At 39.0% G+C, this 24,082-nt stretch overlaps 1 protein-coding gene across 1 annotated transcript in view; it reads left to right on the top strand.

The window, feature by feature from the left end:
• Positions 1-1,285: 1,285 nt before the first annotated feature.
• Positions 1,286-24,082, top strand: part of camk1b (calcium/calmodulin-dependent protein kinase Ib) — a 37,689-nt gene continuing 14,892 nt past the window's right edge. The window contains exons 1-2 of the mRNA XM_053484023.1: positions 1,286-1,381; positions 7,914-8,024. Coding sequence (XP_053339998.1) covers positions 7,939-8,024 — 86 coding nt within the window. The 5' untranslated portion in view covers positions 1,286-1,381; positions 7,914-7,938. The remainder of the gene's footprint in view (positions 1,382-7,913; positions 8,025-24,082) is intronic.

The following is a 24,082-nucleotide window of genomic DNA, read 5'->3' as shown; positions in this document are numbered from 1 at the left end:
GTGGATATAAAAAATTACTAACAGCAATTAAAACAAGGCCATTTTTTAAAATATATTTTCTGGCTTCACCCTGAAGGCTATAAATTATGATTATTCTAGTATCATGGTGGTTCACTGGTTATTACTGTTGTCTTACACCCTTAGAGTTGGGGGGTTCATATCTTACTTCCAGTCTGTGTGTTTGTGGAGTTTTCCTTGCTGACATTCATGGCACTTGGCTGACATTTGGGGGTTAGGGTATGCTTAAGTGCCCAACAGTGGTAGCTTGGTGGTTCTGGGTTTTTTACCCAGGGATCCTCTGATCAGCAGTTTAAAACCTAAACCACTGGGCTACCCCCGACTTGTGCCCCATGCAGTTCTTCTCTGTGCTTTGTGGGTTTCCTTTGGGTACTCTGGTTTCCTCCTGAAATCCAAAAACATACATTGTAGGCTGATTGGTGTTTCCAAAGTACGTCTGAGCCATGTGATGGGTTTGCAGCTTATCCAGAGTGTCCCCTGCCCTGTATCGTACATTCCCTGGGATAGGCACAAGGTCCTCGTGAACCAACATAGGATAAGCTTATTGGAGTATATATGGAGTATATATGGAGTATTATTATCAGTTTCTATAGAGGGTGTCGGGGGGAGCCTAGCGCCTATCCCAGGAGTCATAGTGGATGAGGCAGGGTGCCAGTCCATCTCAGGGCACACATACACACAATGGGAAAGACAAATAACCTACTCTGCATGTTTTTGGACAGTGAGGAAACCCACCAAGCACAGAAAGAACATGCACAACTCCATGTACACAGACCTGAGGTGGAAATCAAATCCTCAACTCTGGAGCCAACCACTATGCCACAGTGCAATAATAATAATTATTATTTTTCCCTGCAATAGGTTGGCACCTCATCCAGGGTCCTGCACCCTAAGTTCCCTGGGGTAGGATCTAGGCAGGAAAAGCAGTATAGATAATAGATAGATGGACTTTTCCTCTGATTTCCTGGTTGTATGTGGGTTCAGTGGTTGGGCTGAGGAATAGGTAAGGGTAATCATATTAAAACACATAAATTTTCTGTGAAAAACTGGATAAATGTTCAAACAAGAAATTGGAGGACCTGGCAACGCTTCTTCAGTGCCACGACACATGTTTAAAAAAAGCTGAGATGTCAGCCAACCACAACAGCTCTTTGATGTACCTGAGGGTCTTTTGGTGATTGGTTAACAGTTAATAAACCACGCCCCGCGCGCGCGCCCCCTCCCACTTTATTATAGAACTCTATGACGTCAGCGGTGCGCTGCTTTTGGAGGGCTTGTGAGAGGAAGCGGAGCTGTACTGCACACATAGCGGGTCGGGCGCGCGCACGTCGGATCATCAGCTCGTCTCATCGCGGCCGTTCAGGTAGGAAGCAGCGCTGCCCGGTACACACCCACTCCGACACCGGGATAATCCAACGCAAATATGGGAGAGGATCATGGTCTGATTACTTGGGTTGCATTGCTAGTTATTTATTTACATGCATGTCCTTCTGGATAGAGGAAGAGAAATGCACGTGCTGTGGATCATTTTTAATATATATGTTTTTTTTTTATTATAGGCTATGCACATTCAGGTCAGATCATGTTTTATGTTTATAGAAATGATCGTGCGTTATTACTGTTCTTAATTTAAAACGCTTTTTATTGTTCCATTATAAAATGCATAGAGATCTCGATGACTATAAGGGAATAAACATCCACAATGATCATCTTCCAAGCCAAAGAGACAGATGCAGTGCAATCAAGAAGGAAAGCTTCTGAATGAACTAGATTTAGTCGTGAACACGCCTACTCGGATAAGAAAACAAAAAGCATGACTTAAAAAAAAGCCTGATGTTAAGTGTGACAGTAGGAAAGCTGGTGGACCCTTAGGGAAAGGGAATTGGAAACACCCAGGAGTTTCCTCAATCTTTCCAGCTCCATAAAAGGTCAAATAAATGCAAGCCAGGGCTTCTGGAAGGAAGAATAATAAATATTTGGGTTTACAGTTCACAGTGTGTCGAAGGAATTCTTCTCTGTCTGTCTCAGTGTCTCTCCATATGACTTATGTTGCTGCATCAATGTATTCTGTTCTGTTTTTCAATTTTGAGCTGCCTTTCAAATGCGTGTGACTATTAGTCTCACATGAACTGCAGGTCAAACTATTATCAGTTGCCGCTACACTGGTCTGGCATGCATAATATGCAAGTCATGTGACACCAGCATGTCAAAGGACACATTAAACAGAGACATGTCTCTATCTTGATTTCAACACCACAATCAAGGAAGTGCACTGAGAATGTTTCCCCCTCCCCCTGGCCTGTAACATAATTGACATAACAGAAGCTGGACTTCCTTTTCTGCCAAGTTGATATTTGAAACTATCCCTCATCAGGGCAAACCTACAATCTTGTTTTATGCTTTAATGCAAAGTATGTTGCAAATGTCACATGAGCAGGAAGATATACTGTTATCAAATCATAAAAGTTGGGACTGTTGTGGCAGACTGCTGTCATTAACTGCCACAAAAGCCCCTTAGTTCGGTGCCCTTCGTACCTTGATGGGGAAGTTTGGTAAAAAAAAAAAAAAAAATGCTGGGAACGAAAATACAAATTCACATGTCCACCCCTTTCCCATGCTGAATATAATATAAAGGAAATGTTCAGCATGTGGTGTGTTTGCTTGCGATGTTTATGAGGTTGTTAATGATCAATAGTTTGGTTAGAGATCAAGGAAATGGCTGTAAAACATGCATAAAATAACAAACTTAGTTTACATAACACAAGGGAGATGCTAGCAAATTTCACACAGGTGGTGTGAAGAAGGTTTATCACTTATGTATAGTCTTATTACTCATTCACTCATCGTATATATTGCTTTAGTCTATATACAGGGTCACAGGGACCCTGGAGCCTATCCTAGGGCACGAGGCAGAGCACACATAGTCACATGCTAATTCACACACCACAGGCAATTTGGGAATGCCAAACCACCATAATCTGCATGCCTTTGGACTGTGGGAGGAAACCGGAGTACCCAGAGGAAACCCACCAAGCATGTGGAGAACATGCAAACTCCATGCACACAGACACGAGGTGGGAATTGTATCCGTAATCTGGAGATGCAGTTCGACCGTGGTAACCATTAAGCCGCCTGCCAGCATATTATTATAAAATATAAATAAATTAATATTTTTAAAGAATATTTTTTCTAGACCTAAAATACAAACCCTTTTTCAGTGATAGAACTAATATAACTATCAAATACAGACACTGTCTGTTAAAGACAGGCTGTTCACTTATGAAAATAACACAATAGTTTGACCAAAAAAAAAAAACCAGCGTTCGCGCTCAGGTCGCAACGTCATGGTTATCTGTAGAGCGTTTCTACAGAAATTTCGCAGATATCCTTCGATCGTCAGCTGGTAGAGAACAAGATGTGCCTGTGGTCAATCGAAATAAAACCAAAAATAAAGTATGTGCTTATTTGTAAGTTGTGGTCTTTTGTGTTGTAGTTTGCTCGCTGTTGCTTGGCGCACAGATGGGGAGAAAAAAAAACAATTAGCCTCTTGAGGTTTTGCAGTAAATTCTTTCTGCCTGCTAGGATCTTCTTGTTAACACTTCTGAATGTTGGCGTCTCTGCATATTTACATATAATGTACTTATTACATGTATTGAGAGAGAGAGAGAGATAGAGAGTGATGTTTTTTTGGTTAGAATGGTTTTCCCAACTTGCACAACGCTATTTCAATATCATTCCACTTTTACTAACACACATCTGTGGGGCGGTGGGGCAGGAAGAGCTTTATCCACCCAGATCTGAGGTGTGATTTCTTGTGTCTCTTGTGTCTTCTGAGCAGCCATGGGACATCAGTGAGTATCTCCTCTTTCTGATGAGCTCCAACTATTCTGAATGCTGCATGCTGGGTACGACTTTCCCCTTATTTGTCCCAACTCTAGGGTACTCGGTTAGTGCCCAATACCTCTCGATTTCTCCTTCTTTATCTTCGGTCCACGCTGACCGGTGAACATCTGAACCCTTATGACCTTCCACCCTGCATGCACAACAAGCACTTAAGCTCCATGTTTTTATTTTTGGATGAACCTGATGTGAGCCATGCCAAAGCATTTCTACCTGTCTACATGTCTTTGCGTGCCTCAGAACTGTCCTTGTGCCTGTTAATCTCGGTATAGCTCGGAAACACCTCCGGAGCATTTGTACAGTAATTATGGAAAGAAACGACTGCAGAGCTCATGCAGCAGACAGTGTATATATATCTTTGGCATCATCCTGCATGTTTAAGTGTGATCAAAAATTCAAGCGTGTGTTTTATTCTTCGCCGTCTCTGGCTGTTGAAATGAATGTCTTTGGCTTGCCAACTTTACAAAAAGAAAAAAGTTTCAATGAAGTTACATTTTTAACTAATCAGGTTTTCGTGAGTTTTGCTGTTTTGTGGTGTGGCGGGAAATAAAACAAACGGTTTTATGATACTTTTAAAATTAACTTTCTGGAACAGAACGCATGGCATTTCTGTTTTTATTTACTACTTATTTATTTTCATTCATTATTTTCATATTGAATAGAAATTTATATATTTGTGTGCAGTATCTCTATCATAAACTCCAGTCGAAGGAATCCATTAATCAATATAAAGCGATTCTAAAGAAATAGTCTCAGTTATTAGTAAAGGAGCACAATCAGCCTTTATTGAGTCGGTTATCTTGCTCCAGTAGTGATAGGGGCTTGTAAACGTCTGATATCAGACCACACACATCATCACTCACTACGTACTGGTTGAACAAGACGAACTACATTTACAAGACGTGCTACAATTTGTCAAGACTGTGTAATGTATGTCAGGTCTCAGACTAAACATTCTTTACGGTGATTTACTACGTGTAGCTTTCAACCAAGTCAGTTACAAAGTCTAAAAAGACAATACTCAATATATCATGCCTTTATGTTGCACCAGTGTGCTCATTTAGGGAAGTGAAACTTCACATCCTGCGGTCAGCCTGAGACAGAAGCAGCGCGGCTTACTTGGTAACTTCAGCCTCTTCAGTCTGTGACTTCCTGGTTTGCCTTTTTTTATCAGCGGCGAGACCCTAGATGCCTTTATTTGCCTCAGTGAAATCAGCCATCACTGCGTTTCGTTCTGCACTGAGACACCACATTCTACCTATTGATAATTTCAGACCCAAGAGCTATAGCAGTGTATTGGTTTTGCCATGTTTTATTGGTCATGTTAAATTATTAATGTTTAACTTTATCTTATCTTACCTTATCCATGTGGTGGTAATCCGTAAAAGGTCTACATACCGCAATACTCAGTGTGTACAGTAGGCAATGTTTTAAATGGTTACTCACTGATCAGGCCGCAGGTTTATTGCTGTGGTTCTGACCTTATACATCCAATCCATAAACATCATACCTGTCATAAACGTGGGATTTTCTTTTCTTTAATTTTTTTCATCCAATCTAAGAAGGCCGTTACTTTTATCTTAAGCACACAGTAATCAGAGAAGGAATGACTTCAGTCATAATGTCTTTGCACATCTTTTTATCAGCTTCTGCGGGCTTTCAAATTGAAATCTTTTTATCTGATATGAGCCAACATTCACATTCTCAACTTTTGTCCAAGTTATTAAGAATAGTAAAGATTGGTACGTCCCTGAAGTTTAAGAGCAATCATTTGCGGCAAATACTTTCCCATAAGGACAGATTTCTTTTAAGATTTCCGTAATTTAGACAAATACCAAGTCCATTTCAAACTCAATAAAGATGCTGCAAGCATTTAAATACGCAGTCAGAGTGAAATCTGATCAACAAATGTCGGATTTTATTCATTCTCATTCGAGAAGACAATTACCAATTCCTTTGGAGCACCACAATTTTTAAAAGCCAAACAAGATTAGTAGTTCATTTCGTCAGTTCGTTAACTGTATACTGGGTCAATCTGCCAGTGTAGGCCCGAAGAAGCAAAATTTGGCACATCTCCCACAGCATCTATCTCCAGAGTCCTGAAAAGCGGACTGTTATTAAGCTGGTTATTTTGGTCTGAGAAGCCCTCCCATTATTGCCTTTGAAAGGCTGTATGTGTGTGTGTGCGTGATGACTGATGTGCCAACTATTTGTGCCCAAAATAGGCACAATGCACATATTCAACACAACACAACTCCATCTAGTGTATTAGGGTCTAGATGGAAAATACACTGCCTGGCCAAAGAAAAAGTCTCACACTTTAAGATTTCATCCAGTCACCCTTTATCTTCGATTATAGCACACAATATGGTGACTAGTTCGTGTGTGAAGATGATTCCTCATGCTCCTAGAACCACATTTTTATAATTTAAGTCCTGGAATATGCCTGTGCCAGCAGAGAAGAAAAACTCAATAGATGTGATAACCTGGTCACTTAGTACATTCAGGTCATCAGCAGACGTCATTTTTTTGCCACATAACGTTGCTGAGTTCAGACCTGACCGACTGAACCATCCCCAGATCATAACACTTGGCTTGTAAAGTGAGCAATATGCATGATGGGTGCGGTTATCTCCTTACACTATTACTCTTACTTTCATTATTAAACATAGCTATGGCTTTTACTGTTGATTTCCTTTACCATGCAACTTCACCAAGTGTTTTAGTGATGGTCATCCATGATTTTTTCCCAACTACATGTACAATACTTTAGTGCTGATTTTAGTAGACCTAGCAAGTTGTGATAAATTTCACAATTTTATGCTAACACAAGCACTATGACTCTATGTATATTTCTGTTATTTGAATGGAAAGTTCTCTCAGCATGCAGTCAGTATCATGCGATATCATTTTATATCTGTAGCATTTTTTGAGAGGCCTACGAGAGTCACTCTGATCCTGGAGTTAATGCATTTTTTAAATGGATGATGAACTCATAGGAAAGCTCTTGTGGGGAAAGTGTGTGGAGGCGAGACTATCGCAAAGAGGAGCTCAGTCATTCAGCTCATTGATCGTCATCTCATTGATCTTTACTGTATAATGGAACAGCCCATGTATTTCATCTTCCCAGATATTTGACGTCGAGTCAAATAACACTGGGTAATTGTAAGAAAACTGCTTAATGCATTTTAGGAAATTAATGTTAACACCATTTTTTTAATGATGTTTCCTGGCAATTCTTTTGAAGTGGTCCTACCTATTCTTAAAAGTTCTTGCAAAGTTTATTTCCAAATTAAATATAGATTGGCAATTTTGGTTATACTGATGACCTGTGAGGCATCTGAGTGTCTGAAAACGATTAGGCGCGGTTACCCATTTGCCTAAAAAATAACCCATCTCGTAAAATAACCATTCAAAGAAAACCGACCAACATGCAAAAGGTAGGTCTTGTATGCATTATTGCAATGCATTATTCCTTTTTGGTAAAACCTTTTTGTAATTACATCAATTTACATTTGGTAGATGTGTTTATCCATGCGTAAGAGCTAAACAGGCCTGTCAGCTGATTTGAATATCCTTTTATAACCTGGTCTAAGCCAAAATAAAGAATGCTATTCTTAATGAATGTCTGTTCACTATGCACTTTAAACCATTTGCTGTCACCACAATTTGGATTTCCCAGATTCTGACATTTGATTGACCCAGAATACTTTTTTAAGCCACGTCACTTGAGATTTGTCAAAATGCACTTTAGTTTCAAACTTTGACCTGTGCAATCACAGCCCTGATTTGCAGTCCCTCAGGAAAATGGTGAAATAATGTGACTTAACATCTCATATTACCCAATCCCAGCTACCCTCCACCCCCACCGGTTTACAGACCACTAAATAAAAGCGCATATCTGTCAACAGTCCTTTCCTTATCTATAAAATGCATAAGACAAAAGCATGCATGACAGTACCATGTGTAACTGAACTGTGCTTTCTGTCTCTCAGCTACACGTTATTTGATCGCAACAAGATGCCCCTGGGTGAAGATGGACACTCTTGGAAGGAAAAGACGTCTAACATCAAGGAAATCTATGACTTCAAGGATGTCTTGGGGACGTAAGTGTTGTTAATGTTTTGGCACTCTTATTAAGATATGGACATTGTAATGTAAATTATTTTTACTGGTGCTTTCCGTTTGATTTGTGTGACGCTAAATTTCACACTTAGAATGTAAACTTGCAGCTTGTGGCTGGGGATAGTGATAACAATGACATAGAAAGAAAACACTGAATGTAAAACTATTAATTTTTGTATGCAGACTTGTGATATAACTGATGTTTAGGTTTTTCTGGGGTTCACTACAACAGTCGTTTATAATGAAAATTCTAATATACAATATAAATTACCAATAAGAGAGATATCATTTTTAAAACATGATTAAACAATATTGTAAGTTTATGATTACACCAGTTATGATGATATTTTGTTATAGTTTGAATTCCATCCATCCATCGAAGAACTTCTTTTGTCCAACTAGGGCCTCTAGAGGCCAATGATGACCATTGTAATTATTCACATTTTTATGCTTATTGAAGATTCACACACTCATGATCACACTACAGGCATAACAGGAACGCCTATTAGCCTAATCTGAACGTCTTTGGGTAACCCACCAAGCACGAGGAGAGCATGCAAACTCCATGCACACAGACCCCGAGACGGGAATTGAACCTACTGTAGACCTTGGAGGTGCTAACCACTAACCACCAGTTTTAACTGAAAAAGTCAATAAAAGAATCAAAATATAACTGTGATAATCTTCTTGCCAACACTTTAACCGCCATAGGAAATCTATGTGTAATAGTTAAATATGCAACAAACTTATGTGTCATATTGTTCATGAGCTAAATACCTGAGCGACTAATTTATCATGGTATTTCGTCCTTCCAAAATTGAAATTTTCAAGTAAAATTCTAAAAAGTGGGTTATGACACAGCATAATACACTATCGACCATGCTAAGTATGAGTGGTGTAATTTTAGACACACGGACAGAATTTTTTTGGTAATCTACCAGCACATCTGAGGAAAATGTTGCCATTCACGATATTTCTGTCCCATTTCCAGCGTCATTCTGCCTTTCTTTGTTTCTATAAAGAAGTGCTAGTTAGTTAAATTAAGCCTCAGTCATTAGCTAGCATATGCTTGGCCAGTTGCTTAGCAACAGTCTTCTCTTTAACCACATGAACTGTGAGCATATTGTGTTTTCCCTTCTCAGGTCAAAAGCACAAAATTTATAGTTATTTTTAAACACCAGAGTAAAGTGATAATAATCATAAAGTACCATAGTAACATAGTGGGATCTGTTAGTAACCTAGAGTCGGCACAGGATTCAGATGAACCGGTAGAGAATATTAGCATAGCTATCTATGAGCCAATTCAAACACTGTTGATGAATTATTGATTTTAGTAAATTTTAGTGCTGAGGTAATGAGGATTCTATTGATCAACACACACACACACACACACTTGTTAAGTCTTCACTATTTTATCATCTGTTTTACTCAAAACCGTTGACAAACCTTGCTGGTCTTGCGTGAAGATGTTTCCACTTTCAAAAGTTATGCAGTCCATAATAAAGTTAAAACTGCATTATAATTTAAATCATGGCCCCCTGTTTATTTCATTTCATAGACAAAGGGATGAGGAGAAGAGAAAGAGAAACCACTGGTACAGGAACTATCTCTAAGGATTTCATAAGTTTTAACAACAGCCATATTGCCACTCTGGTAAAACCTCTGGTGTATAGATCCGTGTACGGACCCCTGTGTTAAGAATTTCTAGGTCTAGGTTTCCCAAACCGGCATTCCCAGACGAGAGCTCCGTTATCAGGCGGTAATTTTGAGGCATGCTCTGTTCAAAGGTCCTGGGAGAGAGCAAGCTAAGGGGTTGTCTAAAATAACAGTACCATGGCCCTATCAAAACATTTTATTTCGGTGTATACGTATGTGTTTGGGATGAGATGAAAATGCACTTGACCCTGTGGTTTGTTTTTTGACATTTTAAACCAAAATGACTGTATCAGAATGTAATAACCATTTAGTCAGAGATCTGAAGCAGTAAGGGACTTTTTAAAAAAACAACAACAACAAAATGGTTCTCTGGCTGTCTAGGGTTTCAACCAATCACCTTCTGACTTCCACACACTGCACTCTCTTTTACACAAAGCCGTTTTAAATTCTCAAGTGTTCTTACTGGTGAAAGATTTCCATAGAACTTTGCACACTAATTTCTGAGAAGGTATCATTTTCAAATCCAGCACATGATCTCCTGGATACACTGCAAGCCTAGACATGTGTGCCGCGTTGCAACCTCACGAGCTCACCTCGCACCATGTTTGTAATGTAATTTTTTTCCCACCGACCCTCCTCTTGTCCAGGCACAGTGAGGGAAGCAGCGTCAGCTCTCACCGCCTCGCTTAGCTTCGAGTTCACCGTGGGCTGGTTGTCTTGGCAACTGGAGCAGACACTTTCCATATGGACTAAAACAGTTGCTATGGAAACAAAGTTTTATTTTCTATTAATAATCTTGCCGACGAATGTGTGAGCATTTGCGAGGCTCAGTTTAATCTTGCTGAAATGATTTTTGTTTCAGACAGGGGCAGTTTCCAGGAACCCCCTCTGACTTTTCACACACTCTCCACTAGTTTCACATTCACAGGGACTTTTGGAGGTCCAGGTTCCTCATGTACTTACACATCTGTTATTTTATTTTAGTTGTGAATTAGACATAATGGAGCAAATTTAGTTTTATGTCCTTACAGAAGGTTGAATTAAAAAAAATTTAAGTTGTTTAATTTGGATAAAATTAAATGGATAGATGGACAAAAGAATTGTTGACCTCAGGAAAAAATAGACCTCTTTAATTTTTCTTTTTTCCTATGCAAACTTTCAAAAAAGCTGGAGGTTTCGTAGTACAAATGCATGGCACTGGGGTGGTACCACTGGGTACAGCGTTAGTATGGTTAGTTAGGTCCGTTTAGATTGAACTTTGGGAACACCAACAACAAACATATCCAGTTCCGTAATATTCCCTCACTGTGTCCAAATTATATCCTGTTATGTCTACTTACTCCTTAACAATGGACAGCTCAGTGGTCCTTAACAGTTTTGAGGCACCAGGTTTCCTCTGTTGTTTTCTAATTCATATTACTCTACTACACAATCCCTCTATATATTCATTAAATTCCAAATAGAGTTTCTTCATCCCACACTGCTTTCATTACCGAAACCAGGATAGGCTTTTTGGTGACATGTTATGACTGGCTGCGTATGACTTTTCATTTCTCGAAAAGAACACTTTGCTTGGAGCAAGTCAGTATGTCATGCAGTCTGTAAGTCACTTAAATCGAAAGGTGTATAAAAGTGCGTGCATGTCTGTATGTGTGTGTGGGTGTGTGTGTGTGTGGCAAGGATGTCAAAAAAAGTCTTGCTTAATGTGACATAGTCATTCTCATGACTTTCATGTTTAGTTTTTGGGTGGCTCCTGTGTACCATCCTGTTAAAGAGCACTTCGCTCAAAAGTAAAATGTAAACTTGTTGTTCGACCGGTGTCATATTTATTAAGTCTAGTTATGACACCACTAATAAACAACCACAGTTATAATAATTACTTTCTTGAGTAAATGTTTGGGTAAGTAAACTATTGTGGATGTGCTTGTGTAATCGCCTCCAGGTTGTTAGGAGATGAGTTAACAAATGTGCTTTTGTCCTTTAGGGTTTTGCAGTATCCAAAGGCAGTGGGCTGTGTGGCTCTGTTTCTAGGTTTTTTGATTCCAAGCTTCTGTAATTAAAACAGAAAATAAATAATGAGTGTTGGCACTCCTTCCAAGTAGCAAATCTTTTTGTTTTCTTCTATTTATCTAGACTGGTCACGTCTTCATCAGCATCGTTACAGAAATAAAACGACTCAATGTAGCTTTTAATAATCCTATATTATGACGCATGCACATTATTACTGTATGCATGAGTTATTACAAAGATTGCATTATTAACACAAGACCATACAGATGGGAATCCCCAGGGATCACTTGGCCAGGTGCCAATTCTGTAAGTATGGAGATTTTAGAAACAATCACAATTCTATTTTTTGTTACAATTATAAACAAAAGTTGCTCAGGATACTGTGCTGTTTGAATAGTGTAGACTGTATCACCTGCATGTTTATAAAAGAATGGCAATTTTACCACCTTATCTGTAAACATACATAAATTAATCTTTAAAATTATATTTTTGGAGTCAATATCGCCGTACGTGAATTTGCCACACAAATGAATCGCAATACATAACTGAATCTTTGGTCATTTATTACTCGGCTGTGGCCAAGGAGGGACAATCTGTTTATAAGGGTTTTCAGTTTGCATGATATACTTTAATCATGATGCAAGATCGTGTAAGACCTGCACTGAAATCTTTCTCTCAAAATATCTGAGATTTCTTCTATAGTCTCCTGAAACTGAATTGAAGTAGGATTCGATGCTGTCGTCCAGGACCCAGTTTGATTCGGCCACCACAGATCTATGATCTGCACTATCGATTTTGCTGGCGTGACCAGTAGACCGGTCTGGATCGGCTAATGAACTCCCCGGAGTAACACACTGACGCGGCATGATCCGTGACAATTCCCAGCATGCTTTGCAGATGACGGTTGGCAGGGGTCAGGAAGAGAATTATTTAAAAATCAATACGGAGTATGGATCTGCTTCTTTCTACACGGTGGTTGTTCTTTGCTATGCTCGTGATGTTGTTGGTGTAACCTGTTTTATGTTTCACAAAGCTGATTATGTTAGCTCTTTTCATTTTTAAGCGATTGTCATGGAGCTCTACCCACTTCTGTCTGATCAGTTGTGTCTTGATCGTTCCAATGTGTCTTAAACCATCCTGCCCTTCTGCTTTTTAGCAGTCCATCTCTTATGCATGTGGACACATGGAAGTTCTTACATAGAAAAGATTTGACATTTTAACTTTGTGATTTTGCAGTGACCGAATGCAGCGTGATAGTGCTGCTAGAATTGTTTGTTCCTGTACTGTGAAGAGATTTGACAATATATCCTATTATACAATGTCACACTGGACCATTCCATATTTCGTAGATGTAACCCTTACCAGTTTTTGTGGCTTTTTGACTGATGATCCTGCTTTTCTATGCAGTATTTGTTAACCTTGAGCGATGTTTTCTTACATCTTGGTATTTAACTGTAGATAAAGCCTAGTACAAATTTCACAGAATAGCACCATTTTGTGAAACTTCAGGAAACCGCTCACCTTGGTGGCTTTCCTGTCCACAACGTTATCTCCCCATCTGTAACACTTAATAAAGTGTGAAACATTTTTATCTGCTTGACTGGGGTTTTGTAACTTCCTGCCAATGACCAATGGCCTATATATATCTTTATCTAGGCATCTTGTGAAAATCAATAAGTGCATGAAGGTGTAGGTGAAAAGTGGGTTTAGTTTCAAGACTAAAAGGTGTCCTGTTTGTTTTTTTATTCATGGTGTTAATGACCTTATATCCTGAGCTGGCTAGTTCACTCTCTCTCTCTTTCTTATCGTCTATACCGCGTTATTCTGCGTACAGGGTCGCAGGGGTCCTGGATACTATTCCAGGAGACTTGGGTCAAAAAACAGGGTACACCCGGATGGGTGCCAATTCTTTGCAGGGCACACACACACACTCTCACACACACCCATTGTTTTTTTTCTTCTTTTTTTTCAAATTAAATCGTGAAGTCCTACTTTAAAGTTAAGTTTGTTGTTAGTCTTCGGCTGCTTCTGTTGAGTGGTCGCCACAGCGGACCATCCGATCCGCACACAATTTGGCACAGGTTTTATGCCGGATGCCCTTCTTGATGCAACCCTCCCATTTTATCCGGTCATGGGACCTGCACTGCATCCAGTGGCTGGGGTTTAGGTTATTGGATGGGAAGTAAACCCGGACCTTCAGTGTGGCAGGCAAGAAACCAAGTTAGGCTAACTAACTGTAAAACAATATTTGCGAATCTTTTGTGCTTTCCTCCAAAATTGCATATCATGTCATCAAGCTTAATTAAGCTACATCCATTTGTATATGCACTCCATAATTTGGATATGTACTGTACATTGTTAGAAACTCACTTTTAAAATGATCAAAGTATTGTTTGTCAAAATTAGATTCTAATTTAGTTCTGAGCAACTTTAGAAAATGAAATAAGTGTATTTGTGCGTTTAAAACTGATTCGATAAATTAACTTTAAATTGCATCATGTGAATTTTGAAGTTTTAAAGCATTACATACAAATTCAAAGTATGGAATGCAGATTTTGATTAAATACAACACTTTTATATTACTTAGGAATATAATTATTGTTATTATCTAGGAATAATAAAAAGCAAAAATGTAGCAATTACATTGTCCGTGTACATGAGCTTTCTTTGTGTTTTATACAAAGTATAATATATTTTCCTTTTGGTATACATGGAAACTAAGTGGAGGGAGTTTCCTTTAGGTTTTCTGCCAGGAAGCAGTTTTTGTTGCCTAGTTAACTTTAATAGAGGGCAAAAAAGGAAATGCCATAGGAAATGACTGATAAACAGTTGTTAACATATAAGAAATAACAGGAACTTTGTTTTCAGATATTCCACATCATCATAGGATAATTCACTTCGGTGTGCTAATGGTAATTTCACTTCCTATCAGCTAAAACCTCCCTTTCAGACTCATTTCTAATTTATCGCCTAACCGGACAGGCCATCGTGTTGTAGTTAAACAGTCCGGGTGTGCTTGGACGTTAAAGCCCGGTTCTCACGGCTAAAGTTTCGGAACCTTCTAGCGACTGCATTGTGGGAAATGGGCGCACAGTGGAGTATTCTATTACCCCAGTGGTCTCGTTTCACACAGCTCTGTCGGCTGGACAGGATGATGGATGTGCATACAGTCCCGGCTCATGAATATTAATATGACTGTTCAATATTTAACGAAAGTGTTTAGACCTGGGAATAACATGCTAAATAACATTTAGTTGCACAGCGTATATAATGTGGTATTCATTTATCGTGAAGAAGCGCTTTTGTAAGCTGAAGATATAGTAGGTAGTGGTGTGTGTGAGTGTGGTTGTATGGATGGATGGTTAAATTATACATTGAGACGCCACCCTGTGTGTTTACCAGGCTGCTAGAGACACCTGCTCCCTCCTCACTCTCGCCTGCACATGCATGCACGCAAGTATATCCTGCTTACTAGAATAAGAAATTAAAACAAATGAAACACTTTAAAACCCACATCGGCGCCTGTCTACGAGCTTATTTACTTATTTGTTGCTTATTTGGGCTTTAAACCTACACCCTTGTCTCCTTAAACCTAAACAGTATATATTTTTTCTTTTTTCTAATCTTGCTTCTTCAGTGTAGGACCTTAGAATAAATGTGATTGTTTTTAATGCAACATTAGAGTCATTCTATAATTTGGGGTAAATTTTCAAAACAAGTTACAAAAACAAGGTTCTGTCTTGATAGTACAGATAGTGGTTCAGGTAAGTAAGTTCCTTAAGTTTAACATATCTGTTGATTGCAATGCTTTCTTATTTTTCATGGACAGTTTACCATTATAGGCAGCACGATGGACTAGTGGTTAGCACTGTCGCCTTGCAACTTCAGGGTCTGGGTTTGATTCCCGCCTCGGGTCTGTGTGCATGGTGAGTTTACTCCAGGTACCCCGGTTTCCTCCCACAGTCCAAAGATTAAGCTAATTGGCCTTCCCATAGTATTGGCATGCCCATAGTAAGTAAATGAGCGTGTGTATATGTGCATTGCGATGGATTGGCACCCTGTCTAGGGTATACCCTACCTCGTGCCCCAACTCTCCCTGGGTTAGGCTCCAGACCCTCGCAATTCTGGATACAGGGGATAGTCGATGATTGAGTTAATTGAACATCCTATTTGAATTAAAATCATAATAAGTCTGTAAACTGTAAACACACTTACCATAGTGTGTAAAAAAGAAAAAGGATAACATATTTTTCTTTTGGGATGTATTAAAACTTAGCGGACAGAGTTTTCTGTAAGTTTTCTGCCAGGAAACATTTTTTTCCCTACCTTGAAGAATGAGATGTGTTGCAGGTCACTTGGCGTTGGGACAAATATTTTTTGACTCTTAGGACCAAGTTCTGAAGTTCTGTCTTAGTTGACAGTACTAATTTACTATGATTTGTTTATTAATATTATTCATTTAAAAACAGTTATTGTTAACCATAATGGTTTTTAGTCATTACTCAATTGCACAAGTCAGAAAAATAGTCAATTTGGCCACATTAGGACAATTTTCAAGCTAAGTGAGTCATAGGATGCACGTACTGTTTCTGTAGAATGACTGTATAACCAACATACGCTTTTCCTTAATAGGTAAAATCTGGTATATTTTTAAAGTAACTATTTAGAATAAATATACTTCCACCAACGCTCAGAATATTATTGAACCTTACATTTGTGGAAAAGTCATCATCTTCACAATTACACTTAAAGCCTGAAACTTATTTTTTTTTCTGCCCAAGTTTCTGTAGAAACGCCTACAGTCCCTTTGGGGATTAGATTTCGTGGGTCAAAACATCGTGGGAGAAGCAGTCCATCCAGTGAAAATCTTGCACACACACAGGCGCAAACATATAGTATGATTGGTACCGCTTGAGATTACTTGACCCTAGCTAGGCAGAGAAGGGCTCTTGACTGTAGGTGTAGTGCACTATTATAGTCTAATGTATTTGCTGTTATATTTGTAGTGCACTAAATATCATTTTTTTTGGATTGATTTTGGATAGATTTGTTTGAATGCAGTTGCCCTGGCATGCTCTGTGCCAAGTCTTGATATATGTTTGATTAGATGTGTTAGTTTATGGTTTGCAACAGGATGTGTCCTGGGGATCGGTCGCTTGAGTGTGTAATCAGTCATCGACATAACAGCTAATAAATACAAGATGATTTGTTTGTTTAATATATACTGCGCATGCATTTTTACATAGAAGAACTTTGTGCTCTTGCAGCTCTTGAGTTGGGTTAGTGCTGAAAGTTGATGTTGTATAATTAAATACTTACAGTTGTTTCCAAAAAGCTAAATTTTGGAATGATCAGATTAAAAGTATTTTTTTCATGTCTTTGGACTCCAGTTGATTATTCTCTCTGCTGATTGGATGTTGAGTTTTAGCCAGAGATTGTACCGTATAGTGGATGATCTGGACCAAATTGTTATGGAAGATGTTAAAATGAACTTAAAACAAAAACATTAACGAGGAGTAGATTGTACATTCCAAATTTAATATGACAGTAAATTCTTTGTTAACCATTTTTTGGCAGTAAAGTTCATGTTGTCCTGCCTGGTGAAGTCCTAGAAAATGGATGGTCCCTAAGAAAAATAAAACATTAAATGCTTCTTAGCCAAGGGAGTGGGCCCACTCATAATTTTACTTAAGAACACAGCCATGAACAAAGAATGGTACAAAAACATCCTCCGAGAGCAACTTCTCCCAACCTTCCAAGAACAGTTTGGTGATGCACAATGCCTTTCCAACATGATGGAGTCCCTTGCTTTAAGGCAAAGGTGATAATTAGTGGCTTCGGGAACAAAACAATGAAACTTTGGGTTCATGGCCAGGAAACTCCCCAGACCTTAATCCCAATTTGAAGAACAAGCGTCAATCCTGTAGAGATGGGTTGATGAGCAAAAAAACACAATTTTTGCATTGATTATTTAAGAATGGGCTGCCATCAGCTAGGATGTGGCTTAGAAGTTGATGGACGGCATTACTGAGGTCTTAAAAAAGCAGGGTCAACACTGCAACTTGCATACACTTAATGTAATTGTCACTGCACCTTCTGGTATGTTTTTGGTAGGTGGAAAGAAACCTGTGAACCTTAAGGAGAACCCACACAAACTATTGCCAAGCTTTACAAAGACAGTAACTCGAGGTTAGCAACACACACATCATGAAACACCCCCCTTGCACCCCAATTCTCACATTAGTATCTGGTGTGATTATTTTTCTGTAGCAATGCAACACATCTCCTTTGCATAAAGTTGATTGTGGCCTGTGGTGCCTTTATGTTACTGGTTTGCTACAGTATGGCTGGACGTTTTGTCTGGTGAGTACGCAGGCCAGAGGAGAACTGGGATCTTTTGAGGTTGGAGGTACTGTAGTAAACACAGATTCTTCCATAGGGGTGAAAGTTGAGATGAATGTGTTCTGTCACTTGTATGACAGTAACCCGCAGGATATATCTGTATCTGTACATTCCAGTTGTCATTAATGGAATTAGCTTAAATTTATTGTCTGTAGTATACACATGGTGCCTGAGGTTTAAGATTATTTTAAACAATGTTGATTTCTGGCCGAGGTACATGCATAGACGAGTTTGGTCACATTTTTCTCTGAACATGTACCCATGTACTTTGGCTTTACATACTGTAGCTGTTGCATGCTGACAAATTTGACATCAAGGTAAATCACTTCCCACTGCTGAGGATTTACTGAGAAGTTTCCAAGCCAATCAAATTATAATACTGTACATTGGGGTTTCATATCCTAGCGAAGCATTATCAAAAATTATGGCATTAGTCATTGGTGAAAACACATTGTTTGTGTCTTTATCATGGGCTGAGACCACAAAATCAATTAGTTTAGTGTTGAAAAAGCTTTTGGTTATAACTTCTTTCTCACTGTACAAGGGGGGATCATTCTGAGACATGAGATGAACTTTGAATTGGAATGCGACTGGTTCCATGATTTACTGTATCCGTATACATGGTGATTGTTGGGCTAAGTGAGCTATGCATGCATTCCTTTTGTGAATTCAGTAAATCTTATCAAGTTCTAGCAAAATGTTCGCTAAAATTGCTTGTTCAACCATTATCCAAACGTACACCATAAAGAGCAACTGGTTATCTTTCTCTTTGAAAGAGTCAGGCGAGATAGCGGTAAGTAATAAGCAAGAAAATCTCACAGCACCGCCTCGGAATGTTTCCTTCGTGGGGTTGTGCAGTATTTTTAGGCTTTAAAACTGCCTCTGTGAATTGTGTCCCTCAAGCAACCGTTTCCATTTAATTGCTTTGGGGTTGATGGCTCTTGTCTGGAGAAAAATTGGAAATGCACATTGCCCTGCTGGAATGTGGCTGCCATTCCCTTCCGTTCTTTATCTGGCTAAAGAAAAGGCAACTTTGTGTCCGTGTTTTTTATTTTTTTATTTTTTTGAATATGTAACCATATATCCAGCTTTGCCCACCACTACAGATCAGTTGTAAAACAATGCAGATATCAGAGCGGGTTTTGAGCGGGTGGAATCTGGTATGCCCGTTATAACAGCGAGTCCTATTATGAGCGAGCGTTTGCACAATTTCAGAACTGGTTCCAAGTCAGTGGCGACATTTGCAGAAAGGACATCATGTTCTTCGTGGTGTCAAGTGAATAACCTGGACAGAAATCTCGTTCAGAGAGGTTATTGAGTGTATGCGCATGTGGGAGGTGCTTTCTGTGTATTGTATTAGTGAATAGCTCGCGTTTGCTGGTATAAATGCCTTGGCAACCAGATCGCATTGAATTCATAGCACCTAGTTCAAATCCAGAATGCATTTATGTGTGTCGTTTCTTATTTAATGAGTTTCATAAATTCCTGTCTGGCACGGAGTACTGTCTGGGCTTTCTGCATGTGTGCTTCCAGGTCTTGCAGGTGTTACAGCTGCTAAAAGAATAATGACTAGAATATGAGAGAATGAATAAGCATGTTAATAGGATTGGCTTTAGAGCTAGAAAGAAAGGAGAGGACTCGATGTTTGGAGAAGTTTAGGCTTTTCTAAAGGTATTTACTAATACGAGGATCTTTAGACAGCTTCCATTGTGACAGCTAGAAGGTTTCTTTGCTTTTTTTTTTTCTCCCGGCGGAAAAACTGACCTGATGTTGGCTTTCCCTCTCCCCGTGTTTAACAGTCTTAAGTACCGACTCGGGGTTTGTGCGCTTTCAAGCCAGCAAGCTGAGAAACAAACGGAGGTCTCCTGATGGAAAGAGCTTATCAGAGTTTGTGCAAACTAACTAAATTTATCCAGCTTATGCATGAGTGGGTTTTGGCTGGCTGCGGTATAATCTCCACTCATGCACCTCCTTGCTTGCTGTGGACATCATGAACAGGATTTATGCCGTTCACTGCTTTTAGTTTAGTCTGCAAGTTGCTTATGTTTTTTTTTTACATTTGCTGATGACACTTTCTTCCACAAATGGTGATCCATAGTAGCAGGAACATTTAATATACATGCAGTATATCTTTACATTTTTGTGTATTTATGTTAAGACATCTTGATTTATGTCAAGGGCCACAATGCAAAACACATGCTCACACCAGTTAGCTTACCCTGCATATATTTGGACTTTTGGGAGGAAACCCAACAAGCACTCCTGAGGGCACGACTCGAACCGTCGACCCTTCCATTTTTGTTTCTTAGATAATGTGAAAAGTTTGCTATGTACAGTGAGTCCCTATGTAAATCAATACTATAGAAACCATAATAATGTTACATTAGAAATAATACAAAACGTCCTGTACGACATGAATTTATGAAATTAACATCTGACCAATCAAAGGTGGAGCAGTGGCTCAGTGGTTAGCTCTGTCCACTCGCACCTCCATAAGCCGGATTCTCGCCTTAAGTCTGTGTGCATGAAGTTCGCATGTTCTCTCCGTGCTTGATGGGTTTCCTCCGGGTATTCTGGTTTCCTCCTACATGCCCTTAGTCTCTAGGGATTGGCTGTATACTGGATAAACCAGTATAGATGATGACTGAGAGTAAGAGCCCAATTCGACAGCGCTGTCATATTAATCCATTCGGTTATCCCTAATATAAGCCATTTTCCAGCATAACCGCTTTCGCCAAAGGGAAGTGATGAGAGCTTCTGGTAAATGTCGTCACCTCTAACAGCCCTGTAAGATGGTCCTACTGTACTGTATGTCCAGCTGCTCTGCTTCTCCTAACTGCCTCTTCCTTTCCGCTTGTAATCTCTGTGGAATTTATAGCCTGGCTCTTTTCAGTCTCGAGAGCTGCATCATTGGTCTCAACACCACAACTTTGGCTTATTTTTGTTTTTTCATATATTAAACACTGTTTCAGCATTAACTTTTAAAGTGGCTGACTCCTGAGAGATTATTATTATTATTATTATTTTTTACAATCCTATGAAGCAGACAATGTCCTTGACACATTCCCAGGAATGTCAGGAGACAGTGATGGAAAGATGTGACCAGTCGCAGACGTTTGTGTTAAGTGGTAGACGAGAGGACTAATCCCCAGGTGTCTGAGCAGCCTGAGAGACTCCAGGCATTCCTGCTGTTGGTGGAGCATGTTCATTATCAACGTGTCATAGAAATAAAAGTAATTATCTGCAGGATTAAACGTGTGTCAGTGGCGTTCCCTTTCTATCTCAACATGCATGTGTATATGTGTGTGTGTTTGAAATGCCTGTTGACAGAGCGTAGCTCGTTTAAGAGGTAATAAGAGTGCATCGTGGTTGCCGGAGGTTGCCGTTAGCAACAGGGTCTGGACACCAACTCTGCACAAAAATAGGCATTAACCTTTTTACAATGAAAAGTGTTTTTTTTTTTTTTTTTTTCTTCTCCCCACGTTTTTCTTCTCCTGTTTGTGTTTCAGGACGTTCTTGATCTAGCACATCTGGATATGTTTGCCTAAAACTGGCTTCTCTTGAGATTCCACTATGACACTCGAGAGACCACACACTTTTTAGTTTTTTTGTCACTTGGTTTCTCCCGGGCTGGATGCATGATTAGGGCATGTACAGTTCACTCATGCATACACAGAATATTTGTTGCAAAACAAATATGCAAATATGCAATGCAAAACTTACATGGCTGAAGCATTTGCTAAAACTTGGCAGGAAAAGATTAAATGGCCTTTTCAAGGACTTTAAGCAGTATGTTGTGTGTGTTCATGCATTCCTTTCTCCAAACAGAACACGCCAAAAATAACTCCACAACTTTCATCTCATCCCCAGAACTAAACTACTGGATTACCATATTAACCTTATTACTACAGTAAATGTAATAAAGTACAGTTACGAGCGGTGTTCAAGTCAAACCAGGACTTTAATGTCTAGTGAATGAAATCATAAAACTGATTGACATTTACTGAAGCACAGTACAGTGATGAGACACTGAGCCACAGTAATACATTTGAAAGGTGCAAATGTTTTTAATAAGACTGTACGTCTGTGTGTGATTATCCTGGCCGAGGTGGTTCGGAGCCCACTGCATGAACATTCAGCAAGTGGAAATTAATGGATAACTTATTGCCAGCTTGCGGAAGAGATGCATCTGCAACACCAATTGCACTTTGCAGGAACTCGACTTGGGGTTATTAGCACACCTCAACAGTCCTGACCTCGCTGCAAGCCGTTTCTACATGTTTGGGCCATTAAAGGAGTTCCTGGGAGGTCAGTGTTTCAAATATGAAGCAGGCAGTCTGATTATAGCTCTGACGTTCTGAGAAAACTGTCTACCTTGATGGTATTCATTAGTGGTAGTGTAGTGTCTTAGCAGTAGTATAGCAGGGGATTATATAGAGAAATAAAAGGGAATTTTTAGTCTTATAACTGTGTTCTGTTATTCTACACAATCAAAAGTCTTGGTTTGACTTGAACAGTGGATTTCTCCTATAGCATGCCTTACACACCGTCTTACCCTTTTGTGTTTCACCTCATATACAGTCACAAGGATTACAAACTGAATTGGTTGGTTTAACACACACACAACTTTGTCTAGTGTTCTATCTGATCCGAGCGAGTGTGTATGTGTACGTGTGTCCAGCCGGATGTAGGTCTGAGAGCCATAATCACGTCCTGTTAACCAATTAGGATAGTTAGTTCACTCTCTCCCCCTCTCTCTCGCTCACATACTGTACACACACACGCAGACAAACACATACACCCGTGCACACACACACACACACACACACACACACACACTCACTGCCTGATCATTTGTCTGTTCTCTGTTCAAACAGACAGCAGCATGGATCGTTTACTTATGGTATCAGATGAAATTTCTGTCACTTTAGCTTTCCTAGGAAAACTAGCTGCTACCTAGGAGTGACATTTAAACAGGTTAAATATCAATAAACAGTTAATCATTTTTTTATATTGATAATAGGATAATTTTTTTTTTTGTTTTATTGAAATAATTCTAGCAGCATAAAGAAGTTATGCGTGAAATTAATGAGGCACAAATAGTTCAAATACAAATAACAAATAACAATCATAAGAATAAAGCTGTCGGCAAAACCGATCATCTTCATTGATCGGTAAAAAGAAATACTAATGAATGTCCAATTTTATATCAGCTTAGTAGTTTAGATGTTAATAAATATATTAGCTACGGAGAAATATTATGCAAACATTATCCGTCATTTCATGAACTGTTTACAATTCAGTGATCCCTGATTAAGAATTTTCCAGATTTCCAGATTCAGTTTGGAATGCAATGACTGGAAATCAGTAAATTAATATTAAAAAAAACAACAACACAAGTTTAACAGGAGTTATGTTGTACTCCAGAGCACGCTTTAAAATACAGTGTCTCATATAAAAAGTCATAGAATTAATTTTGAGATATGCACCAAAATGATAATCTCTGTATTTTAGGCTGAATATCTATCACAGCATAGATAAGTGTTAAGAAAATCACAACCACATGTGAGAGGTCACAAGCACTTTTAATAAAAAAAGACTTTGGCAGGCACAATTAAATTTTTTTTTTTACTATAATCAAACACAGAGCTGATTTTTTCTTCTGTCTGAAATCACAAATCAAATGTATTTCAGATAAGATCTGAATCATGTTCATACTGTATGTTTTCTTCGCTCGGCTATATACATTGTACAGTATATACTGTATAGCGGATACGTGGTCATGTGACTTGAATGAGAACAGTCAGATTGGAATTTACCTTTTTTTTTTTTTTGGCCTACATAAAAGTCGTTATACCCAACAGCCCTACTGCAAAATCATACATGCCAAGTGACTTATGTCCTATTCAGTGTATTTTAGTAAAAGTATCATAATTACATATGTTTGCTTTACAGATTTTACTGAATAAAT

Source organism: Clarias gariepinus, chromosome 23 (genome assembly GCF_024256425.1).
Source record: "Clarias gariepinus isolate MV-2021 ecotype Netherlands chromosome 23, CGAR_prim_01v2, whole genome shotgun sequence".
NCBI lineage: Eukaryota > Metazoa > Chordata > Actinopteri > Siluriformes > Clariidae > Clarias > Clarias gariepinus.
The sequence above is the reverse complement of the archived record's forward strand: the minus strand, read 5'-3'. Positions and strand labels throughout refer to the sequence as shown.